This window comes from Callorhinus ursinus, unplaced genomic scaffold, assembly GCF_003265705.2.
Source record: "Callorhinus ursinus isolate GAN/ISIS: 27379988/994484 unplaced genomic scaffold, GSC_fseal_2.0 scaffold2, whole genome shotgun sequence".
Classification (NCBI taxonomy): Eukaryota; Metazoa; Chordata; class Mammalia; order Carnivora; family Otariidae; genus Callorhinus; species Callorhinus ursinus.
The window spans coordinates 59,660,459-59,683,513 of NW_027397064.1; the positions used below are offsets into that span (position 1 = coordinate 59,660,459).

The following is a 23,055-nucleotide window of genomic DNA, read 5'->3' on the forward strand; positions in this document are numbered from 1 at the left end:
ACCTGCTAAAGACTTGCAAAGTGTCCTACAAATAGTAGATGCTAAAGAAAAATTGTTTACTGAAGATGCTCCAATGCACCAGAACATTTTAGATGATTTCTACCCTTGCCTTCTAGGGATGGATCATATCCACCATCTCCTGTCAAACTTCAGTATCACAGATTCTTCCTTCAATCATCCAAGAATGTCATGGCTCATTATCTTAAGGAGATAAGCAATTGACTGTGAACCATTTTGCAGAGTTATGTAGCACCATGGATGAGTAATGAATCTGAATGAAACAGATTTATGGCTTAAATGTTTCTAGAGAATGTCTCATCAAAGCTAAAGATGTTCCTTGATGTAACACTGAAAGCTACCCACGAATCTAATTAACACTGTCTTCTCATTGGAGTCTAAGCTCCATGAGGGAGGGCACTAGGTGTATTCTATTTACCACTCTATACCTAGTGGTCTATTTAGCAGAGAGTAAGCATTCAAATACACGGGAATGAATGAGTGAATAAGTTGTGCATTCAATTTTTATTTAACATTACATCCAACACTTTATAAGAGCAGGCCCTAGTTCATCTCACTTCCTTCCACGTAGCCTGACCTTCTTGCTGGTCTTTGTCCATGCCACGGTCCTTTCATATTTCAGACGCTTTGCTCAAGTTATTTGAGGTCTGGATTGCAGAGGTGAAGTAGTTAAGATTGTGAGTTCTGGGATCAAACCACCTGGGGTTTGTCTCAGCTCTGCCACTTACTGGTTAGGAGTGCTTGAATGAGTTCTTTTCTTTGTATCTGGGTTTTATCATCCAGAGGGCTGGATAAATGTTTATTGAGCTTTGGGAACAAAGTGTTCTTATTAAATTTATAGTTAACAGTTTCAGTGGTGAGTATAGATGCAGATGTTGCTGGTATAGGGGATTTGATTAGAGCCACATGGAACCCCTAGAGGTCCTAGTTGGCCAAGGAGTTTTAGTCAAAGCCAAATAACTTGGCTCAGTGGCAACCTCTTCAGCATACCTTTTGAGATTTACAAAAATGTTATTATTTAGGGATTAATCAGAGTTTTATAGAATATCCAATTTTCTACTGCCCAAGGCCTCATTAAATGTTGGGTTGGTTGACTAGAAAGGAAAGCAAACAAACTGAGGACTTAAGATTTGAGGGTTTATTTTATGCTGTTTATTTTCTTAAGATATTATTTTTAAAACACAGAAATCACAAACTCTCAACAGAAAGAAAGAAAAAAGAAAGGAATAAAGAAAGACCACAGTACTATGTAATATTATCCGTCTTTTTAAAAATGCATCAGAGATGAGGAAATAAATGTAGAAATCCACTTATCTTGCCCTATATTTGTACTTAATTCCAGATCAGAAAAGAGTTAACAATTCTTAAATACTAACATTCACTGAATGTTTACAGGGTAGTAGATACTGTGCTAAGTGTGTGAAATGAGTTTTTAATGTGACAATCCTGTGAGCTGTGGCCCCAATCCACAAAGAAAGGAAACTGAGGCAGACAGTATTCAAGTTTCTTACCTGAGGTTGGGTATCAGCAGTGCAGAGCACTGAGCAGTCAACACCAAGAAAGCCCATCACCTGGGATGGCCTAATTTAAGATTTTGCAGTAGTTTCAGGTTTTTGATCATATCCAAGGCAGACCACTGAGTAACTGATGCCACTGCTGCCTGGCCAAACTGATTGAACCCAATTGATTTTAGATGATGTCTGGATTTTTTTGTCATTTACACACCAAACCAGGTCAACCACCCGGTGATCCCACTGATTACTAAGCAATCACCATTGTTGTGGCTAAGCCAAACCTAATCATCTGGAAAACAGCTGATTTGGTTTTTGTGTAACCTCAACTACCCTTGTGAAATGCAAAGAATGGAACGACTCTGCTAAATACAAACCTTAATAAAATCTAAGCGGTCCTCTCTCCACTTCCAGCTCTCAGGTTCAGTTAAGTGACATTTTATTCGGTTTACTGATGTCTCACATGTGCAAGCCAGTAAAGTTCACAATTGTTACTCCATGCAGCTGTGGTTTACAGCTTTTCTTTGCACACAAGCTGGCACCACAACAAAATGATTAACTTTTATATGCTTCTAACACATGGACCAGACTGTCAGAAGCTAGTCTTGTATTCTAAAGAGAAAAATACAGTTTCTATTAATATGACCCAAATTCCTGGGGAAAAAGTGTTAAACTGCGATCCATCTCTAAGTAGAGAGATTATAATTATAATGGTTTTGTTTCTAATTCATTTGATTTGCAGTGCCTGGAGTTATCTTTTAGTAAGGAAAGGAAGGAGGAGCGTTAAAATGACCTGAAAGCCCCATTATAAAGAGATTTTATAGTGGGATAAATTAATAAACTGTAAATGGCCTTGAGACTTTTTCTCCAATATGAGCTATGAAATAAAAGCAAAGAACCTTTCATCTTAAATGGGAACATATTTCTTTTCTATGAATGAGAAGGATGCTGGCTGAGAGAAGCAGAACTTACTTTTCTTGCATTTTTTGACCACTTGAAAAAAAATCACAGCTGCCACATTTGTTATACTTGACAGGATCATTAAAGAAATAAAACAAAATGTCTCTAAATTGAACTGCCACTTTAGAATAAAATGTACATTCGCTGTCACATTTAGGAGCTATGAAAGAACTATTAAAATGTGTTGAGGAAAGATAGTGGATCTGATTCACAAGAGATACTAACGTTCCCAGTATTAGAGCCATTATCGCGACTCATTATTGAGCTCAGTTTTTCCTTCTCAAGAACATAGCATCAACAGGGTCCCTTGAACTAAGAAAGGAACTTTTGGGAATGGATTTAAAACCCACATGACAAGGTTGCCCTGGAAAAGGAAGTCAGGGAGAAAATTCTCTGATCAGCATTGCCTCAGCGGGTCCCACTTGACTCCTGCCCCTCAAGATGCTTTCCACAAAAAGCAGTTTCTTGGTTTTGGAAGCCCTGTATATAAGAGGCATCTCTTGGTATTTCTGCAATAAAGATATGTATTGGATTTTCACAATCAGTATTCCCCACACTTTTTGACCCCGGGACTCTCTTATTCACCTCACACCTCTTCACATCCCACAAACCTTGTGCTTCATGAAACACATTTTGGGAAACACTGCTCTCACTACTGACAATATGGGAATATTTCTATCTCTGCCAACAGAGTCAAGAGAAATTTTTAAAAGCTTGTACTGGAACTTGGCAAATCCAGAAAAGCGATTTCTCTCATACACAGGAAAATAGTCTAATGTCAAATCTGGACACAATAAAATATTGTTTTATGAAGAGAGAAGACTTTATTTTCTTTGGGAGGATCAGCAAAAAGGACTCTTTGTCATCTCTGCACTTCTCTTTAAAAGCAGGAATGAGGCACTTCTGTGGCCAGGACAGCGATTCATCAGAGCGACAGCTATTCAATATGGTAGCTACGGAACACATGGAATGTGGCCAGTCCAAATTAAGATATGCCATAAGTGTAAAACACCTACCAGATTTTGAGAACATAGTACAACAAAAAAAGTAAAATATCGCATTGGTAAGATTTATATTGATTACATGTTAAATGATACTATTTTTGATATATTGAGTAAAGATACATTATTAAAATTATTTCACCTTTACTTGTGCTATAGACTGAATGTTTATGTCCCTCCCCATTCATATGTTAAATCATAACCCCCAATGTGATGGTACACACATGCACCCAGAGCCTCCCGGGGTGACCGTGTTTCTGAGCAGGGAGGTGGGGCCTTTGAGAGGTTATTAGGGGATTCATGAAGGCAGAGCCCTCAGGAATGGATCAGTGCCCTCACAAAGGAGGCCCCAGAGAGTTCCCTTGACCCTTCCATCATATGAGGACACAGTAGAAAGGCTCTGTGAACCAGGAAATGGGCTCTCATCAGTCACTAAATGTGCTGGCACCTTGAGCCTTGGATTTTCCAGCCTCCAGAACTGTAAGAAATAAATTTCTGTTATAAGCCACCCAGTCTATGGTATTTTGTTATGGCAGCCTGAACAGACTAAGACAACCTGTTTCTTTTCACATTTTAAAATGTGATAATAGAACATTTTACATTACACTGGACAGCATGGTTCTCAGACCAACACACAAAAGAGGGCCCAGTGAAAGCTTTCAAATTCCAGACTGAAGGTTTGGGCTAGAGATTATTAGGGATTTGTCTGTTTGACCTTAAGGTTCCATCCCACTGGGGGAGGTTTTTCATGCAAACCCCTCAAGGTGCAGATGGGAAGCTGGTTCAGAGAATTAAATCTGAGGGATACAAAGTAGCAATCTATATCTAAGTCTCCCGACTTAACGGTCCAGGGCTCCTCACCCCACCACAGGTGATGATGGGGTAGAAGAAACTGAAGGTTGACTTTTAAAAAGGAAAGAAACACTTAAGGTGCTTATGTTTAAACACAAAGAAAATAGCACTTGGAAAATGCAAACTCAAAACCTAAAAGCATTCAGGGATAAGGGGGAAAAAACTAGAATTACAAGGGATGCTCTCTGCCCACCACCACCATACTACACAGGCATTTTGTCTTCTGCAAGGCTTTTGACTGAAAACCATTCACAAAGGGAGAGGTAAGAAGGTATAAAGTTCTCCAGGGGCTGTCCAGCTGTTGCCAGGAAGCTCTGCCTCCTCCTCCAGCCTGTCAAAGGGCAGAGGAGGATGCTGCCCCTCACGGAACCTCACAGAGGCAGCAGAGGTTCGGGCAGTCAGGTAAGGGATGGCCACACATCACCCACAGCCCCCAGGACGGTCACATTTCTGAGAAAATACATGAATCTCACGCTTCCTGGCACAGTCTATACTTTAATCCCATGTATGCTGTTTGCTTCTGGGACAGCCCCCTCCCACCCACTCCAGCCGGAAGCGGGCTAGCAATCTATTTTAGATGCCAGATGTAACTGCAATTACACCTGCACTTCTCTGGTACCTGAGTCCAAACAGGGCTTCACACTTGTTCTTCTAGATTCAGATTATGGAATTCTAAGCGGAGTTCTTCTCTGAATTTCACAACTTGTGAACATAGATGTCTGATGACGGTGGGCTTCCAACAGACACCACAGATCACAGGGTGGTCCAGTATTTCTGACATGCTTCTAGTGCTCTCAGGACTACCAGGAAATTCTGGTCATAAATTGCACTCCCTGCCTGAACAGACAGACTCTACTAAGCACCTCCTATGTGCCAGGGGCTTCGCTAGGAGTTGGAAAGAGGAGCTAACTAAATAGATAAAATCCTATCCTCATGGAATTTACATTCCAGTGGTGCAAGGAATTGGACCCAACCCAAAACTTCCTGGAGGAGGTGAGGCTAGGGCTGAGTTCTGGAGATTAAAGAAAAAAAAAGGATTCAGAGGCAGGAGAGGGGGAAGGATGGAAGGTGTGATATTGAGTGTGGGGGTGGGGGACAGACACAATTCCAGAAAGCGGAACACATGTGGGCAACGGTGTGGAGCTGTGAAGTACTGTGAACAGTCCCGACTACGTGTTCGCTATACACATAAAGCAGAAGGCACCCTCTCTGTTCTCATGGGACTAACAGTCTTCTCAGGTAGACAAGATGGTTACATGGGCAGAATTGCATAGCTGGGTAGACCAAGCACCGAACTAAAATTCTGATGACAGATTGTTGGAGATGAAGAGCCCATGTAATTAACATTCGCTGTTTCTGTCACTCGTGAGTGACTTGCCCTATTCAGTGCCACTTGCACTATTCCTGAGACAAAAATCTGACTCTCATCCGCTCTAGGCTGGTGCTGGGGTGAATCCCCAGCTAGTGATGGAAACTGCCAGCCTCTTAGGGTCACATGTACAGAAAGCTTTGTGGCTCTCTGCTGTGCCTGGAGCATGGAATCAGCCTACTGAGGCATCCCAGTTCATTGGGGATAAACAAGAAACATATCTGCCTTTTCCTATCATTTCCCTCATCCACACTGACCCACCTTTCTGTGAGGAGGGCAGTTCTCTTAACCATATTTCTGCCCTAGTTCACAGATCTTTTAGATATTTTCTATTATTAAAGATTACTTTTGGTTTTAAAGATACATCCTTATTTGTTTTTAACTTTTGATATCATACCAATTCAAAGCTCTTTTTCCCATTCTCCCTTTCCCTTCAGACTGGATTCATGGCTTTATGGCTTGGGGGAGTCTTCTCTTTTCTCCAGACTAGTTCATCTGGTCAGCAGAAGGGAGAAAGGAAAAGGGAGAGAACAGAGCTCTCCTTCCTTGACTGGGTGAGGCTGCAAACACTCTCTGGCAGGTCACAGCTGTCCTTGGGGTTTTTGGGGAAAGGTGGTGGCGCCCACATGTCCCACAGGTAGGGGGCTCATAACGAACAGCTCCCTCAGCTATTAGTGATCTGTTATAGGTTGCATCGTATCCCCCCACCCAAATTCATATGTTCAAGTCCTAACCCCCAGTACCTCGGAATGTGACTGCATTTGGAGACAGGACCTCTAAAAGGTGATTAAAGTCAAATGGGTGAGCTCTAATCCAACATGACTGGTGTCCTCATAAAGAGAGGAGATTGGGACACACAACATACACACAGACCAAGGAATGACCATGTGAGAATACTGAAAAGGCAGCCAATCTACCAGCCCAGGAGAGAGGCATCAGGAGAAATCAAACCTGCCAAAACTTTAATCTTGGACTTCTAGACTCCAGAACTGTGAGACAATAAACTTCTCTTGTTTAAGCCACTTTTTATTTGTGGTGCCTTGTTATGGCAGCCCTCATAAATTAATACAGAGTCTTAAACTGGGAGTCAAGATCTGGATTTTAGCTTTAGTTGCTACCTTGCAGGAGTTACCAAGTTATTTAACAAACATTTATTGAGGACTTACTATGCACTGGGCATTGCTGTGGGTTCTGGGTATACCGTGGGGGCAGGGGGGGGGGAAGACTGATAAGGTCTCTGCTCTCAAGAAGCTTACAGTTTATCACTGGGGATGAGGGAAGGAGGTGATACATAGACAGAGAGGATAATGTTAGATCCCAATGGAGATAGTTAAACAGGGTAATGTAACAGACTGAGTGTGGAGGTGTGGGGCCACTCTCCACTGGGTGGACAGAGAAGATCTCTCTTTGGAGATGATATCTGAGCAGGATCCTGGATCACAAGATGGAGACAGATCTGTAAAGATCTGGAGAAAGAATTTTCCAGGCAGACTGAGCAGCTGGTTGCAGAGTCAGGAAAAGGCTTGGAATATCTGAGTAACAGAAGGAAGTCAGAAAGTGAGGGGTAAAGTTCGGGACAGAGAGAAGGGCAGGGATTGATTACGTTTGTAGAAAAGGAAAGGAGTTCGGATTTTTTTTTTTTTATATAGATATATTTATTTATTTTAGAGAGAGGGAGTGCATGAGCAGGAGGAGGGGGCAGAGGGAGAAAGAGAGGGGAAGCAAACTCTCTGCTGGGTGGGGAGCCCCACACGGAGCTCAATCTCAGGACCCTGAGATCACAACCTGAGCTAAAACCAAGAGCTGGACACTTAACCAAATGAACCACCCAGGCACCCCAGGAATTTTGGATTTTATTCTGGGTGTGATGAAGGGCCATCAGAGGCTTTAAGCAGGGGAGTGAGATGATCAGAGTTACATTTTTTAAAAGACTATAGTTTAGCTGTTAGGCTGTAAAAGGCAAGAGTAGAAATAGAATTTAGTTCAGAGGTTCAGGTGAGAGGAGCTGTAGATGCATCACCCCGCTCTCTGCTTTCTTTCGTCTTCACATGGCACTCTCCCTGTGTGTGTCTCTATGTCCAAATTTTCCTTTTTTATGAGGGCAGCAGTCATATTGGATTAGGGCCCACCTTGATGACTTCATTTTACCTTGCTTACCTCTGTAAAGACCTTATTTCTAAATAAAGTCACATTCTGAAGTATTGGGGCTTAGGACTCCAACATAGCTTTTCAGTGGTGGTGGTCGGGGGGAACACAACTGAGCATGTAACAAGGAGTCAAAAAGATGGAAGACACTATGTTGATGAGAATGATCACATTAAGAGGGATAAACAGATGATGCGGAAGAGAAGAGGAATCACTTCATGATCAAAGTCCTTGTGAAAGTGAACGGGGAAGGAACCGAGAGGGCAGGTGCAGAGCTGGCCTGTAATGAGGGCCGCCGGCACAGTCCCGTCATTTAGAAGGAAGACAGAGATGGGAGCAGATACAGGTGGTTGGGTAGATTTGGTTCATCCATCATGTATTCAGTAAGCATAAACTGAATGGCTATTATATGCCAGGTAGGATACAGTAATGGACAAACCAGACAAAAATCCCTGCCATCTTGGAACTCGCATTATGGTGGAGGAAGGCAGACAACAAACAAGATAAATAACTGTATATGGTATATAAGGTAGTGATAAGTGCTAAAGAGAAAAATAAAACAGGAAATGGGAATATAAAATATTGAGTAGGTTGACATTTTAACAGGAAAAGCAGATTTTGATAAAAGACCTAAAGAAAATGAAGAAGCTAGCTATGGGTATGTCTTGGGGGAAAATATTCCAGATAGAGGGACTAGCAAGCACAGGGACACCTACATGAAACCTCCAGCTAACATCACACTTAATGGTGAAAGACTCAGTGCTATCCTCCCAAGATCAGGAACAAAGGAAGGATGTCTACCTTCTTACCACTTCTATTCAACATTATACTGGAAGTCCTAGCCAGTGAAATAAGGCAAGAAAAAGAAATAAAAAGCATAAGAATGGAAAGAAAAATAAATGTTCTTACTTATAGACAACAATGACTGTCTATGTAGAAAATCCCTAGGAATCAAAAAAGCAAAAACAAAACTCCTACTGAGTTTAGCAAGGTTGTGGGAGGTAAGATCAATCTGCAAAAATCAATGGTATTTCTGTATGCTAGCTGGACAACTGAAAACAAACAAACAAAAAATGTATACTAGCCCCAAAAGCTGAAATACTTAGGTATAAATCTAACAAAACATGTACAGGATCTATATGCAAAACAAAATACAGATGACCCTTGAACAACACACGGTTTGGGGTGCCAAACCCCTCCATGATCAAAAATCCACAAATAACTCTTGACTCCCCCAAAACTTACCTAGAATAAGCTACTGTTGACTGGAAGCCTTACTGAATAACAAAAACAGTTGATTAACACATATTTTGTATGTTATATATATTATATACTATATTCTTAACAATCAAGTAAGCTAGAAAAAAAGAAAATGTTACTAAGAAAATCATAAGGAAAATACATTTACAGTACTGTACTATATTTATCAAAAAAGTCTGCATATAAGTGGACCCACCCAGTTCAAATGAACTATGTTGTTCAAGGGCCAACTGTACTGATTAAGAAATCAAATAAGATCCACAAGCAGACATACTGTGTTTGTGGATTGAAAGACTCAACATAATGAAGATGTCAATTCTTCCCAGACTGGTCTATAGATTTCATGCAATTCCAATCAAAATCATAGCAGGATTTTGTATAGATATAGACAAACTACTTTTAAAATTTATATGGAAAGGCAAAGGAACTGAAATAGCCAAAACAATTTTGAAAGAGAAGAATAAAGCTGGAGGAATTGCACTACCTGTTTTAAGACTTACTATAAAGCTACAATAGTAAAGACAGTGTGGTATTGGTGAAGAATTAAATACACAGATCAATGAAACAGACCCACAGAAATATAACCATTGATTTTTGACAAATGCTAAAGCAATTCAATGAAGAAAAGACAACCATTTCAACAGTTTTCGAGCAACTGGACCTACTTATGGGAAAAAAAATGAACCTCAACCTCAGACCTCATAGAAAATTAACTCAAAATGGATGCTAGATCTAAATGCAGAATGCAGAAATATTTATTGAGCATCTACTCATACATGGCTCCACACACATGGGGTGCACCCTGGTTCTCAGTCAGTCCTTAACACCCCCACACAAGTTTTCCTTTCTCACCCTACAATTGTTCTCTCCAGGAGCCTGTCCTGCCCACTCACAGTGTTTCAGATTGGCATCAGAAGCCCACCCTTGGCTCAGTAGACTGCCATCATTTATCCACCTTGCTTCCTTCTCTCTGCCCTGAGTCCTTTCCTCATATCCTAGTCACTTAATTATCCCACTGCCTTCCTCTCCTTTCCAGTGCTATAGACCCTGGCTTAGAATGCCTCATTACTCCCAGACTGCTCAATTTTTTTCTACTCTCCATTAAAACAAACAAACAAACAAACAAAACCACAAAAAAAGAGAAAAAACTCTTCCGGGGCGCCTGGGTGGCTCAGTCGGTTAAGCGTGGCCTTTGGCTCAGGTCATGATCCCAGCGTCCTGGGATCGAGCCCCATGTGTGGGGCTCCCTACTCAGCTGGGAGCCTGCTTCTCCCTCTCCCTCTCCTGCCGCTCTCTCCCCTTGCTCATGTTCTCTCTCAAATAAATAAAATCTTAAAAAAATAATAATAAATTTTAAAAAACTCTTCCAAGAAGTCTTTACAACTAAAAGAAGTTTTATCCCATACTGACACATATTTCCATGACTTTTCTATTTTTACTTATTACAGACACCATGCTTATACTGTCCTCATTTACTGACTTACATGCCTATTCAGAATTTACACTATTTTGTGCATACTTTATACATTTAGAATACACACTGTCTGTCCCTGACTATTCGAATTGGGATTTTCTTTTATTCCTTCTAGAAAGCACCTATGCACAACACGACATCTAGATAGACCCTAAATATATAATTACCTACTGACTGAAATACACTCTCAAATTAAACAGAAGCAGGTCTCTGCTTGAGGAACTCACCCCTCGGGGCTTCCTGAGAGGGTTGGCTCATTAGAGCTGCTGTTTCAGGAGGAGGGAAGCACTGTCCATGTCCGTGACCCTGGAACCTTGTCATTTAGAGTCAGCTCATCCTGCTAGACCCATTTTCTGAACTGCTAGTAGGGAGGAGAAACCGTAAGTGGAAAATGAAAACTCTCAGAGACAGTTACCAAAAGGCATCCTCTTAAGAGCTGAATGCTGAATTTGGGGAGTGACAGATTCAGGAAAAAGCAACATCAAGCATTTCAGCAGTGATGGTGTTGGTACTTTACAGATGAAACGAGGGGGCTCATCTTGCCCCTCCCCAAGTAAGAAGCAGAATCAATGGAAGTCAAGATAAAGCGAATTTACTGTTGATTTTCACTTCAAAGAAATTCCAAGGGAACTACCTGGGAGAGCTTGGGCAGGAGAAAAGAGAGCCAAACTCAGTTCTAGATTCTGAAGCAAAGCTAGACTTGGAGGCTTGTAGAATATTCCCTCTGGCACTGCTCTTGTTTTTTCTAGTTTCTTCCAAGTTCCGAACTCCTTTAAAACCCCAAACCCTTAACCTGGAAGTCAGAATTCACAGTTCAAAGACAGAAATAGATTTTTCAAGTTCCTTTTGAAACGTCTTCTCTTTCTTTCCTTGAGCCTTTTGAACTTTTCTCTAGTTTATTAGTAGCAAGTGGAACGTCCCCCAAACAAGAAAATATATGATGAAACCTTGTTATAACATCTTTCCTTTTAATGTTTTTCTACCTAGATCATGCAGTATGAAAAGTCCCAGCTGAAGATTTAGAAAGCAATGTTGCTGCCACATCAAATTTTCACCCATGAAATCTCCAGAGAACTTCCTATCAATAGGAAGAAAATTACAAAGAAAATTTCACCACGTCCGAAGTGGCCCATCTAGAGGCAAGAGAGCGGCCCCATAAGTCTGAGCTGCCTCCGAGCTCCTGATGGCCAGTGAGTACCCTGGAGTGGGAGCAGGCAGCTGCATGCCAGAAAGGGGCTGCTGCTAAGGGAGCTAGAGAAATTTGGGAGAAGCCCTATCTCCCGATGATCCTGCGCCTCCTGACTTCAAACCCCACGTTTTTTAACCTTTTCGGTATTTGGAGATGTACAACATGAACAGGAAGTTGGGTACAGGAAATAGGAAAATGTCAACTGGATTACTCTCTCTGATTTTATATTATGGTTTCACACAGAGACACACAGAGGTTAATCCTCTCAACCTCATTAAGAGATTAGACCAAGAACCAATACTTCTGTTTTATAAACACTAATGAAGGGATTGTTACCTGCCCAGCCCCCAGAGAGGAGGCTGATTTAAACAAACAGCAATGTCAGCCAGGAGCTCTCTGATGCCTGCCTTTGAAAGCCAAGGGCTGCAACAGTCTAGCTACCAGGAAACCTCAACTTAAGGGAACAGGAAATCTTAGATAAAGAAAGTTTCTCTTTGCATTTTAAGATCTCCTATCTTTTGGAAAACAAAAGTGCTATTGTGAAATAGAATGCATGCCCAGAAAAGTTTGCAAAACATGTACAGCATAACAGATATTATAACACATAACCATCATGAGGACCACGAGCCAGAGCAGTGCCAATATCCCATAGAGTTCTCTTCTCTCAAAACTGAGGAGTCCAACAATGGACCTCTTTTCAAAGTCTGGGACTAACAGCCTCCTAAGCTTTTCAACTTTGATTTTTTTCCTTCCTCTCTGTAGTTCATCTCCTAAAGAAGTTTGTAAAGTAACTACCCATATCTATGCTCATTGAACTAGTGACCCATTTAATTTTAATAAAACAAGAACTTAAGGGTTCAAAACAGTAAAAAATAAAAATAAAAACAACGAAGAAAATGGTTTCTCATGCACTGAAAATATCGGCATACTCTTTTTAAAATGCCAGGATGTGAGGGACCTTGCTTCCAGGGAGAATGCTGAGATGTACAACCCACATCTGCTTTCATAAGAGACATGTGCTGGAACGAGTTATTTACAATTTCAGTAAAAATAGCACGAACTATTTCTGTCCAGTAAGGTTTTCCCACCCTCAAAGGCTGTAACATACTAATACCAAAAAATATAGAATATGGATGTTTTAAAACTTAGAATCTTAGTTAATATTCTGACCGTCAACATTGGATGCACAATCTCTTAAGAACTGATATTTGAGGGCAAATATCATCATAAGGATGTAAATTCTAGACAGAAAAGTGAAGGTAAAGGAAAGTTCCCGTTGCTTTAGGGCAAAGCCATTTTATCTTTAGCTCCTCCTTGCTGCCTACACGGTGTCTTATTATTAGAAGCTGTTCTATAAATGTTGATTGAAGGCATTTTTATATGAATAATTTCAGAAAAAGAAAATAGAATCATGCTTATTAGTTTTGATGTGTTTTTGTGGCTTCTAAATTATACTCAAAATGTGGAGAAAATAAAGCTTAGGATTTCAAAAGAAATTATTATATACCATATCAACTCAGGATTACAAGGAAGCTTGTTAGGAAAATATGTTTGTTTCCAGTCTTCTTTTCCACTTTTGTTTCCTCCAGGAGGTATGGAATGCAGTTTGAAGGCAAGATTCACAGAGTTACAAGACAGGAGGAAAGCTCTTTCAGGGAAAAGCAAAAAGCAAAAAGCAAAAAAAAAAAAAAAAAAAAATAGCAGAGGCTCTCTCTTTGTTCATGTTCCTCCCCATTTAGGCGGTCAACGGCAAACACAAGGCTTGCTGCAGAGTCTGACTTCTTGAATCACGCCACCTAGTGGCCCAGGCTGCGAAATTGTTTTCATTTTGCCAACAGCTGAAAAATTGGAAATTCCAACGTTGTGAACAGATCTGACAAATCGTTACTCATATTTATGAGAGAGTATAAATGCCAACTGACAAGTCATTTGGGTAGATTTCACTTCAAAGAGTACATATTAGGGGTATTAATAATGGGTGTATCTTTGCCCCTGCACATAAGTTTCCTGATAAGACCTAAGTGTCTGGTGAGGGAGCCCTGTTCACATCTGGCCACTCTGAAACAAATATTTAAAATTTCAGCAAAAACAAAACAAACTACTTCTGTCCAACAAAATTCTCCCACCTTCAAAGGCTGTAATACGTTAAAACCAAAAATAGATGTTTTAAAATTTAGAAGCTTGATTAATATTCTGACCTTCAATGTAGGATGCACAACGTCTTTAGAACCAAGGTTTGAGGGTAAATATCTTCATAAAGAGATAATGAATCAAATCCTGGCTCTGCCCAAGGGAGGTCTGGAAAGAAAGGTGGAGGCAGCTTTCTCATGGGCACCCTACTATTTTTGTTTAAAGGAGCATGTTTGAAGAAAGTTAAGAACTGGTTTCAACTTTCTTCCCAAGTTAAGATGAAGCAAAGGTTGTAGACTGTGGCTTTTTTCTTAGCCAAGTTTTTCATTTCTCTGCATGTTGCTAAAAATCAGACCTGGCAGCCACTCCCTTTTAGCATACAAAGGCCCCAAACTAGACATGGGTGCCAATGATTTCAAGAGGGACGTGGGAAGAAAGAAAAGGAAATAATGAACAATGACGAAGAGGCTTCTCCTCCAGTTTTCATAAAAGCATACCCACAACTGTTTCCAGACAGACCCTCAGCACATAACGCCCTCGAGAGAAAAGTTGTGAGAAGATCTAGTGGGCTGCCTGGCCAAAGGCAGCAGATCCCAGGTTGACCAAATGGGAATCTATTTGGTAAAACAGCAAAGACAGGGAAGTTCTGTTCTTTGGCCCTAGTTTTCTAATTCTTATCATAAGAACTGACAGTGCAGCTAAACAGAAGCCATTAAGCAAAAGGTGGCTGTGAGAGAGCAAAGGCCGGGCATGCAGGCCATGATGGACCTATTCTAAGTTGGTTAGGAGAGTGGGGGGTGGGGCACTGACTGGGTAGTGAGTTGGACCAGGTGACCTCTGAGGACCCCATGACTGGATGATCTTTGGATTCCCCACATTCCCTTCACTTAGAATCATATGTGAACAGAAATAATCTTCCCCAAAAAATTCTAGGTAAACTGAGACCACCCTAGAGTGCTTAGCATGAATTAATGATAACTTATGGTTTTATAAGTGGAAGAATGGAAAGAGGCAAGCAGAGAAAATGAGAAGTCTAAGAGTTAATGTTATAAAAAGTGTGTGTGTGTGTGTGTGTGTGTGTGTGTGTGTGTGTGTGTGTACACAGTGTATATACACTGATGATATGCAATTAAATTGCAAAAGAAACAATCACTTTCCTTTTCTTGTAGTTGGATAGACCTGTACCCCTGCTTAAAGTTCCAAATGGTAGTAGTGTAGCCCTGGCAGTATTTAGACACTAACAAGGAAACTCCAGCAGTGCTTGTGGAAGCATCAGGCCCAGGGAGGTCAGGGGGCTCCATGTACCTGTTTTGGTCAAAGGAATCGAGAAGAGCTGCTGCAGAAGCTTGTTTTCTGAAGTTCTCAGGACCACAACCACATCAGCAGGGAGAGTGTCTCTGTTTTTCTCAAGAACCCCAGAAGCATCGTATAATACCTGCAACATGAACAGCAAATAGCAAACTAGCTGATAACATCCATTGCTGGCAACACTGGCAAGCTGTCTGAGGTCAGTCATTCATCGATCTATGTAGAGACTTTATCTTGACACAGCCATGCCTCTAAATCCAGACCATGAGATAAGGAGGAAAAAACTGTAATTTTTGACAGGCCAATTTATCTTAACTTCTGGTTCAGGTGCTCTTTGAAGAAAAGAGGCGTATCAAAGATATATCATGTGAGAATAACTATGAAAACAAATTGGGCACTATATATTGGTCACTATGCATAAAGCACCTGTCCTATACGGTAAATGCTATTAACTATCTCCATTATACTGGTGGGCAGAAACTTAGCGAGAAGCTGAATGATATTCTCACGGTGACAAATCTCCCAAGTGGCAGGCAGGCTTCCAAACCCAGGCAGTTTGGGCTCCCTATACATAACCACTGTACTGTCGTTGCTCCCCAAGGTACTCATGGCACATGAGTGATGGCTCAGGGATGCGGAGCCATTTTCAGTTCTCACAACAGAAGGGATCTAGGTCAGAGAAATTTTAAGGAACACTCCAGAGAAAGAATGAATTCAGGAAAGGACACTGAGCTCAGAAAGAAAACAATCCTTTTTCCCCCCTTAAAATCAAGAAAGGAGAAGAGAGAGAAAGGGAAGATGGGTGAATAGGAAATCGGTGTGGAGGGACAGAGAGACAGAACGGGAGGGGCAAGGAAGAGGAGCGGAATGGGGACGGGGCTCAGGACAGATGCGGGAATCCCAGATGTGGAGGACATTAAGACACGGTCAGACATCAGTGCTGAGGCGAATGAAGTATTTAAGGGTAAAAATTGGGTTGCAATTTCTAACAAAGACCCAAAATAGATACTATGCACTCCGCGGAGAGAAAAATAATCCTCTTTACTTATACTAGAATTGCCCTTCAACTAACCTCCAGTCAGGCAAAATTAATTTCAATACCATGATATGAATATAAAAAATACTTTCAATAAATCTTAAATCAACAAAATAATCCCAAATGCCTTTTGTTGAACTCCTACCCTTTTTTTGGACCCAGGTCCTCAGCAGACCCCACCAGAACCAATTAGCCATAATCCCAATGACTCCTTTGTGAGTAACTCGAGCAATGAGTTGTTGGCTGCAGAACCAGAGAGTTTCCTAAATTTGTCACCACTCTGCTTCAGGAACTTGAAATGAGACTGAGGCATAAGTTATGAAAGGTGAAAATTTCAGTTAGTGTTATAAAAGCTTAAAATCTGGATGATGAAGTGAATTTTTTCCCCTTTTTATCTAGACATTTTTGGTGTCCTGTAGACACATATAGTTAAAGTGCTAAAAACCGAGCCCCACTGTGATACTAACCCTCCTCTGTTACCTACACATTTCCAAATGACTTCAGAATGTGCACATTCACGGCTAACCACTGTGAGCGCTATACTGTTTTCCCTCTGGATAGCTGTCACCTCTAGGCCAAAGCTCAGGTGAGCAGCAGATGGCTACACTGCAGCCACCCCAGCAAGAAATGGCTTTTTTGCTACGGGTGATTTTCTGTAAGCAGCACCACTGAGAAAGTTTGGGAATTACGATTAGGTGTTCACAGAGAATTAAAAGGAGAAGGAAATCTGCAAGCGATTTTGTGAGCAGCACAGACAGGGTAATATGGACACCTACACTTGTCAGATTCAGGTTTACTGACACACACTTGCCTTACCTTCCCAGCATAGTGCAGAATGCCAAAGCACAGCTCCACTCCTTTAGGCCTCCAGAAGTATTTGTTTCGCAGATTATCTTCAAATTTATCTGTGTGGATTGTCATGTTTAAAAGTTACAATGAGAACTGCTGACTCCTTCAAACAAAGAGGTGCTCCTTGAGCCAGGAGTGACCCAGAATAAGGGATATTGAAGGCAGCCTGATGTTATCATTATAGGTACAAAGATGGAGAAAAATGCCCCGTTGACATGAGCTTACAATCAAGTTTTGTTTAGTTGTTTCATGTTGTCTTTAGTGTTAGGCTATGCCCTAAGATCTCTCGTTCTACGAACTCTTAGCTTGGACACTGATGACACCAGAACTCTGGCCAATTAGCTTTAGAACCGTGAAGATATCCCATGGAAGGCAAACAACCCTGGTATAAACTTATTGTGGCAACTTCTGATGACTTTATAGGTAAAAGGAAACCGCCAAGAGTGACAATTTCAACTCCTAGAAGGGAATCTCTCCCACCAATCAATTTCCTATCTGGGGAAAAGGCTTGAAACTTTCTGTTCCTCCCTCAACAACAATTTTTGCTATTGTTGTAACTGAGGGCCTACTCTGTGTGAAGAACCGCGCTAAGTACTAAACGGATGCAAAGATTGGGGCTTTGTTGCCCTAAATATCCCACAATCTAAGTGAGGGATGAGATCATGTGCAACACTGAAGATCAGAGAAGGTCAAGAGGAACAGGGATAGAGTGCAGAGGGCCTTTAACGTCAGGAGGAGGTGTCTTATTGGCATCCTATAGACAACAGCAACCTAATGAAAAGGTGGCTTTAAAAAGACTAAATTGGCTGGGATGTTTAGGGTAGAGGGGATAGGTGTGAACCTAGGAGCCAGGAGACCAGGAGGGTCTTCTATACAAACTTGGACTAGACGTAGATGGGGTCCAGGGAAAGATAGGAGGGAAGGGTATGAAAAGGAGGGGAAGCAAGTGCTGGTTATAGGAAATAAGGGAGAAGAAGGTACAAAAATGATATCGGCAACACGAGGAAAGTGAGGACGGCTTGGTGATGGGTTTGCTTTCAGACACAAATCTATCAGGACATTTGCTGAAGACTTCCATTCATTAAAAACAGGGTCTATACTTGCATAACCTACCAGGTGGCCAGAATACCAAGTTAAAATACCAATGAACCAAGTTCTCTCCTGAGTGTATTATGCCTTTTCCAGAGGACACTCACCAACCAGGGTCTGATCAGTTGCTTGGGGAAATCGACTTTCCTCATCCAAAAGTGCAAGCAGTCCCAGGGGTTTCTGGAGGAACATGTCCAGGAGTGGGCGATTGTCTTCATACGCCACGGGGGTAGCATCAATGCCTTCACTCTGATATTCCACCTGGAGGGAAACAAGATTGTGAGTCTCTCCAGCCCGACCCTGGCCTGGGTAGCACCAGGCTGCTTCGGCACACTTTCTGTATCTGGCAATGCTGACTGTATGTGGGAAACAGGCAGTTGTATGTGTGCAGTAAAAGACTCTTCTGCCTACCCCACTGCTGAAGCTTGGGTTTTGGTCTGACCTACAGGCAGCCTGTGGCAGACAGCTGAGGCAGCCAAAGAATGGGCAGTGCTGTCTCCCAAACACCAACTCGGTAAGTCGTAATTTAGAAACTGACACGGAACTGAAGGGAAGCTGAAAAGAATTACTTTGGTGATAAATATGGCTTAAACCAGGAAGAAAGCAGACTTCTACCTTCTACAAAGGATTCTGCAAAGGGAATCATCTCAGACCAGAAAACTAGAAAACTCCAGACTCCCCAGGGAAATGAATGCAAGGAGCCTTGAGTGAAAGGAGGTCGAGTTTTGTGCAGGATGGGAAGGGAGGAGGAGGAGGGCGACACAGGTTTATCCAGTTCCACTGATAAAACCAATACTGATATTTTTATTCCATGTCTTTGTGTTTATGTAATCACGGTACAATGTGTGTGTCTTCACTCCTAAAACAAAGGGCCCAGTCAGGATGTTTCATTGTTGCACTACTTCAAATAGCACAGAGTCCTGGGGTTGGAGTAGAAATTGGGGTGGAGGGGAAGGCCTCCTAGCCTTTGGCCACATGAGCATCACACCCTGTTTTATTTATCATCATACTCATAAGGGAAAGACTTCCATTTGGAGAAAACCAAGAACATAGCCTACTCCCTGGAGACATCCCCACTCCCAAGTTACCGTGGGATCTGGTGTGTAGGGGTGGGGGTGGGGGTGCCTGTTGGGGAGTTAAGAACAAGAACCTGTGCCCTGAAATCAAGATCATTCTGTGTCATGCTGGAGACAATCACAGGTGCTTTTAGTCAAATAAAGTAGAAGAGAATGTAGCATTTTGGACAGTGTGATGAAACAGTTTGGAAGCAACATTTAAATAACTGGCTCGTCACCAGCTCCACTCAAGTGAGGAGATGTAACTTTCCACAGAAATCAAGACTTTTTCTCTGGCTAAATTTACGCTATTTATTTTGACAGGACTGTCTCACCAGTGGTTTCTCCTTAGGATCTTTTACCTGTTAGCCTAACAGGGTTCCTCCTTCAAATTGTGGGCAGCTTGGAGACACCTTCCCCATCAGGCTTAACTACTTCAGAGTTCACTATTACCTGCTCGAGAGCAAAAACGTGCTGGTTGAAATAGTACTGGATTTGCTCATTGGCGATGTTTATGCAGAGCTGTTCAAATGAATTTCTCCGAAAGTTCTCGAATCCAAAAATATCCAAGATCCCTACATTCATACCATCATCTGCACTACTGCATGGGAGAGAAGAAAACAGGCTTTTAGGGAAGGAAACATTCATCTCAAGATGAGGAAAATATATATGCCCAAGTGTTTACCAACATATATGCACCCACTTACAGAAAAGCAGCATTCAGCTGCCTCTAAGGGAAGAAATAGTTTGTCTTAAACCATTCATTCCTTCAGTCTCTCGACAGTGTTTCCAGCTTTTTTTTTTAAGCAGTAGAATCCTTTAAAATCTCACTCAGAAGTTCCAGATAGAGATTAGAGAGGAACCACTCTGTTCGAAGAGGCTAGAACTGCTGCCCATTCATTCTTCGACCTTCCCACCCATTAGGCTTAATTGGAAGAATACTCTTTAGAATTTGATGCTGTCAATTTTTCCACAATATAGAAACCACTAATGCTTAGGAAAGAAAAGGTAGTAGTAGCAGCAATAATATTATAAGATCCTGTGCTTTAAAACTTTTCATGAAATGTCTCATTCTAAAAACAACCCTATGAGGAGAATATTATTACCCTCATTTTACAGAGGAGAAAACAGTGACTTAGAGTATGGGGGCTGATCAAAGTGTAGAGCTGAAATGTGAACCCAGTTTGCCCAGCTCCCATTCAAGCCTGTTCTCTTAAACACTACACTATAATAGCTCTGTCAGTCATGTGCCTCTTCCATTCTCCTGGATCCCATTCTCCTTTTAGAGGAAAAGACATGAGAGCTTCATTAAAGAAAACTCAGGAGAGGACCGAATGCTTCCTCCTGCAAACTCTGAGAGACACTGGGGTCGCTGACAGCTCTCCCAAGGCCTCTGCTTCCTGAGGGAACTTGCCATATGTTTCCATCTGGCTGCAGGAGTGTATTGATGCGATTGACAATCCAACTGAAGAGCCTCCCATACAGGGCTTTGGACATGGCATCTCGGACATCGACAGCCCTGTCGACAGTATTGGCTCGGACGATTGTCTCACCGCGGGTGACCACACAGTGTGAGATAAGGGCCTCTTGGAGTTCTTCGGGGCTGATGCAGAGAACGGAGGCAGCTGCAATAAAAGGTAAGGATGACAGCAGAGAATGTAGTCATCCAGCCAGCCAACCAGCCACCAGCGAGTCATCCATCCAGCCAGCCAACCATCCAGCCAGCCAGCCAGCACTGACTCAACATCTATGATGTCCTAGGCTGTGCCTAGGCACTTCAGATGCAAAAGTAAATAAGCCAGGTCCCCAACCCCAAGAAGTATCCAGACGGACACAGTATCTCCCAAGCGGTTCTGAAAGCTCTTCACAGGTGTTTGATGAGAAAAAGTGAGAGGAGATTATGGGCTTTGGTCAGATAGCTGGGGACTATATTCTTTTCAAGAGTCACAAAGCACAGTAATGTATTAAAGGCAGTAAAAGATGCTGCAGTTTAACACAAAGGGTGTTTATTTAAGTCACTTTTTTTCTAACTCAGGATTCTCATTCCTTGTGTCACCATTATTACCTATAGAACCTTAAAAAATAAATAGGTGCCTGCTTATCCAGATGCTGATTCAGTGGCTTCAGACAGGGATCTACCTCTTATATTTTTTCAAAAAACTGTAGATGATTTTCAAAAGTAGCCAGTGTTGACACCACTGCCAAAAGTTACCTGCTACAGAATTTCTTTTCATTTATTTGCAGCTTATGAAAAGAATACTGATGTTCTACAAGACATCCTTTGGAGAATCCTACTTAGTGAAAAAACCCACACTATACTTTACAGCATCTTGAGAAATTACCAAAGTGAAAGAAACATGCATTTTTGCTACACAGTGCACAGACATCAAACAATTACCACTTTCCAAAGCTTCAGCATTGGGCACCTCACTTTTATCGGTTTGATGTTGAGAGGAAATAGCTGCAAACTCAATGCTTCCAATATTCAAAATCCCAGCCAAAATTCTGTACACTGAGTGCACCTCCTGAAAAGGACAGCAAGAACCATGTTTGGTCATTGCCAATCAAACCAACAAACCATTAGCACTGCTAGCTGTCCACCAAAGTCCGTCATCCCCCCTTTTCCTGGGCACACGAACAAGTTTCCAAAGCTCCCTTGCAGTTAGGCAGTGGAACTCAATTCTCAACAAAGGAGCAAGTAGAAAGATGTGCGTGACTTTGGAGCCCAACCTTACAGAAGCAAGCATGCCTCCTCCATGCTTTCTTTCCCATTATTGCTGGCTGGACCTCCCAACAACCCAGCCTCAACTACACAGTTGACTAGGATTCCTGAGACCAATGACTGCATGGAACAAAGCTGTTCTGCAACACGAACCTCTTACTTTGAAGTGCTTCCATAAGAGACAACTGATGTTCTTTGTTCTTTAAGCCACTTTTAGCCATTTATAATAACTAATACCAGCACCCAAATTCAGGTATGTTCTTTCTTCAAAATAAGAGAGAGGTATCTTTAACCACTTTTGAAAACAGCTTTTATGAAAAAGTTATCAGGACATTCACTGATGGTTCACTGAACATTCTGAAGTTAAATAATGGAGTATATAATTATGAATGACATCAGGAAATATTCTGACTCACTAGAAATTATCTGTGATACTGTGATATAATAAAAACATATATTTGGTCTTCACACCAATTTCTGGCACAAAAGCTAAACAACCCATGGAATTATGAGTAACAGGTATTAAAGGAGTATCCTCTGTTATTCATAATAAGGCCCTCAACCATAACTGAGTTTGTGCCAATGAGGTAACTCTTGGGGAATAGGGCTGGTTGCTAGAGAGACCACATATGTGATTAAAGGGCTGGGATTTTTAGCTGAACCCTGGACTTCCAGGGAGGTGAGAAGGGCTGGAGATTGAGTTAATCACCAACTGACAATAATTTAATCATTTATGCCTATGTAATGGAGCCTCCATTAAAATCTCTAATTGATGAGGTCCAGAACACTTTCAGCCTGTGCGAAGTGGTAAGAGGAGGTAGTACCCCCTTTCCCTTTACCTTGCCCTATGCATCTCTTCCATTTGGCTGTTCCTGAGTTGTATCCTTTGTAATAAACCAGTAATACTAAGTACTGTTTTCCCAAGTTTTTTGAGTCCTATCCAATTATTAAACTCAAGTTTGGGGTATTGGGACCCTAAACCTCCCATTTCATAGCCACTTGGTCAGTAGATGAACCCTAGGACTTAAAATTAGTGTCTGAAGTGGGGGCAATCTTGTGGAACTAAGCCCCTAACTCATGTGATCTG

At 41.7% G+C, this 23,055-nt stretch overlaps 1 protein-coding gene across 1 annotated transcript in view; it reads right to left on the reverse strand.

The window, feature by feature from the left end:
- Positions 1 to 23,055, reverse strand: part of MYO3B (myosin IIIB) — a 240,547-nt gene that overhangs the window by 188,362 nt on the left and 29,130 nt on the right. The window contains exons 10-15 of the mRNA XM_073905602.1: positions 21,645 to 21,771; positions 20,661 to 20,871; positions 19,700 to 19,847; positions 18,299 to 18,452; positions 17,070 to 17,158; positions 15,215 to 15,344 (exon numbers count right to left, since the gene is read on the reverse strand). Of these exons, the coding sequence (XP_073761703.1) occupies positions 15,215 to 15,344; positions 17,070 to 17,158; positions 18,299 to 18,452; positions 19,700 to 19,847; positions 20,661 to 20,871; positions 21,645 to 21,771 (859 nt within the window). The remainder of the gene's footprint in view (positions 1 to 15,214; positions 15,345 to 17,069; positions 17,159 to 18,298; positions 18,453 to 19,699; positions 19,848 to 20,660; positions 20,872 to 21,644; positions 21,772 to 23,055) is intronic.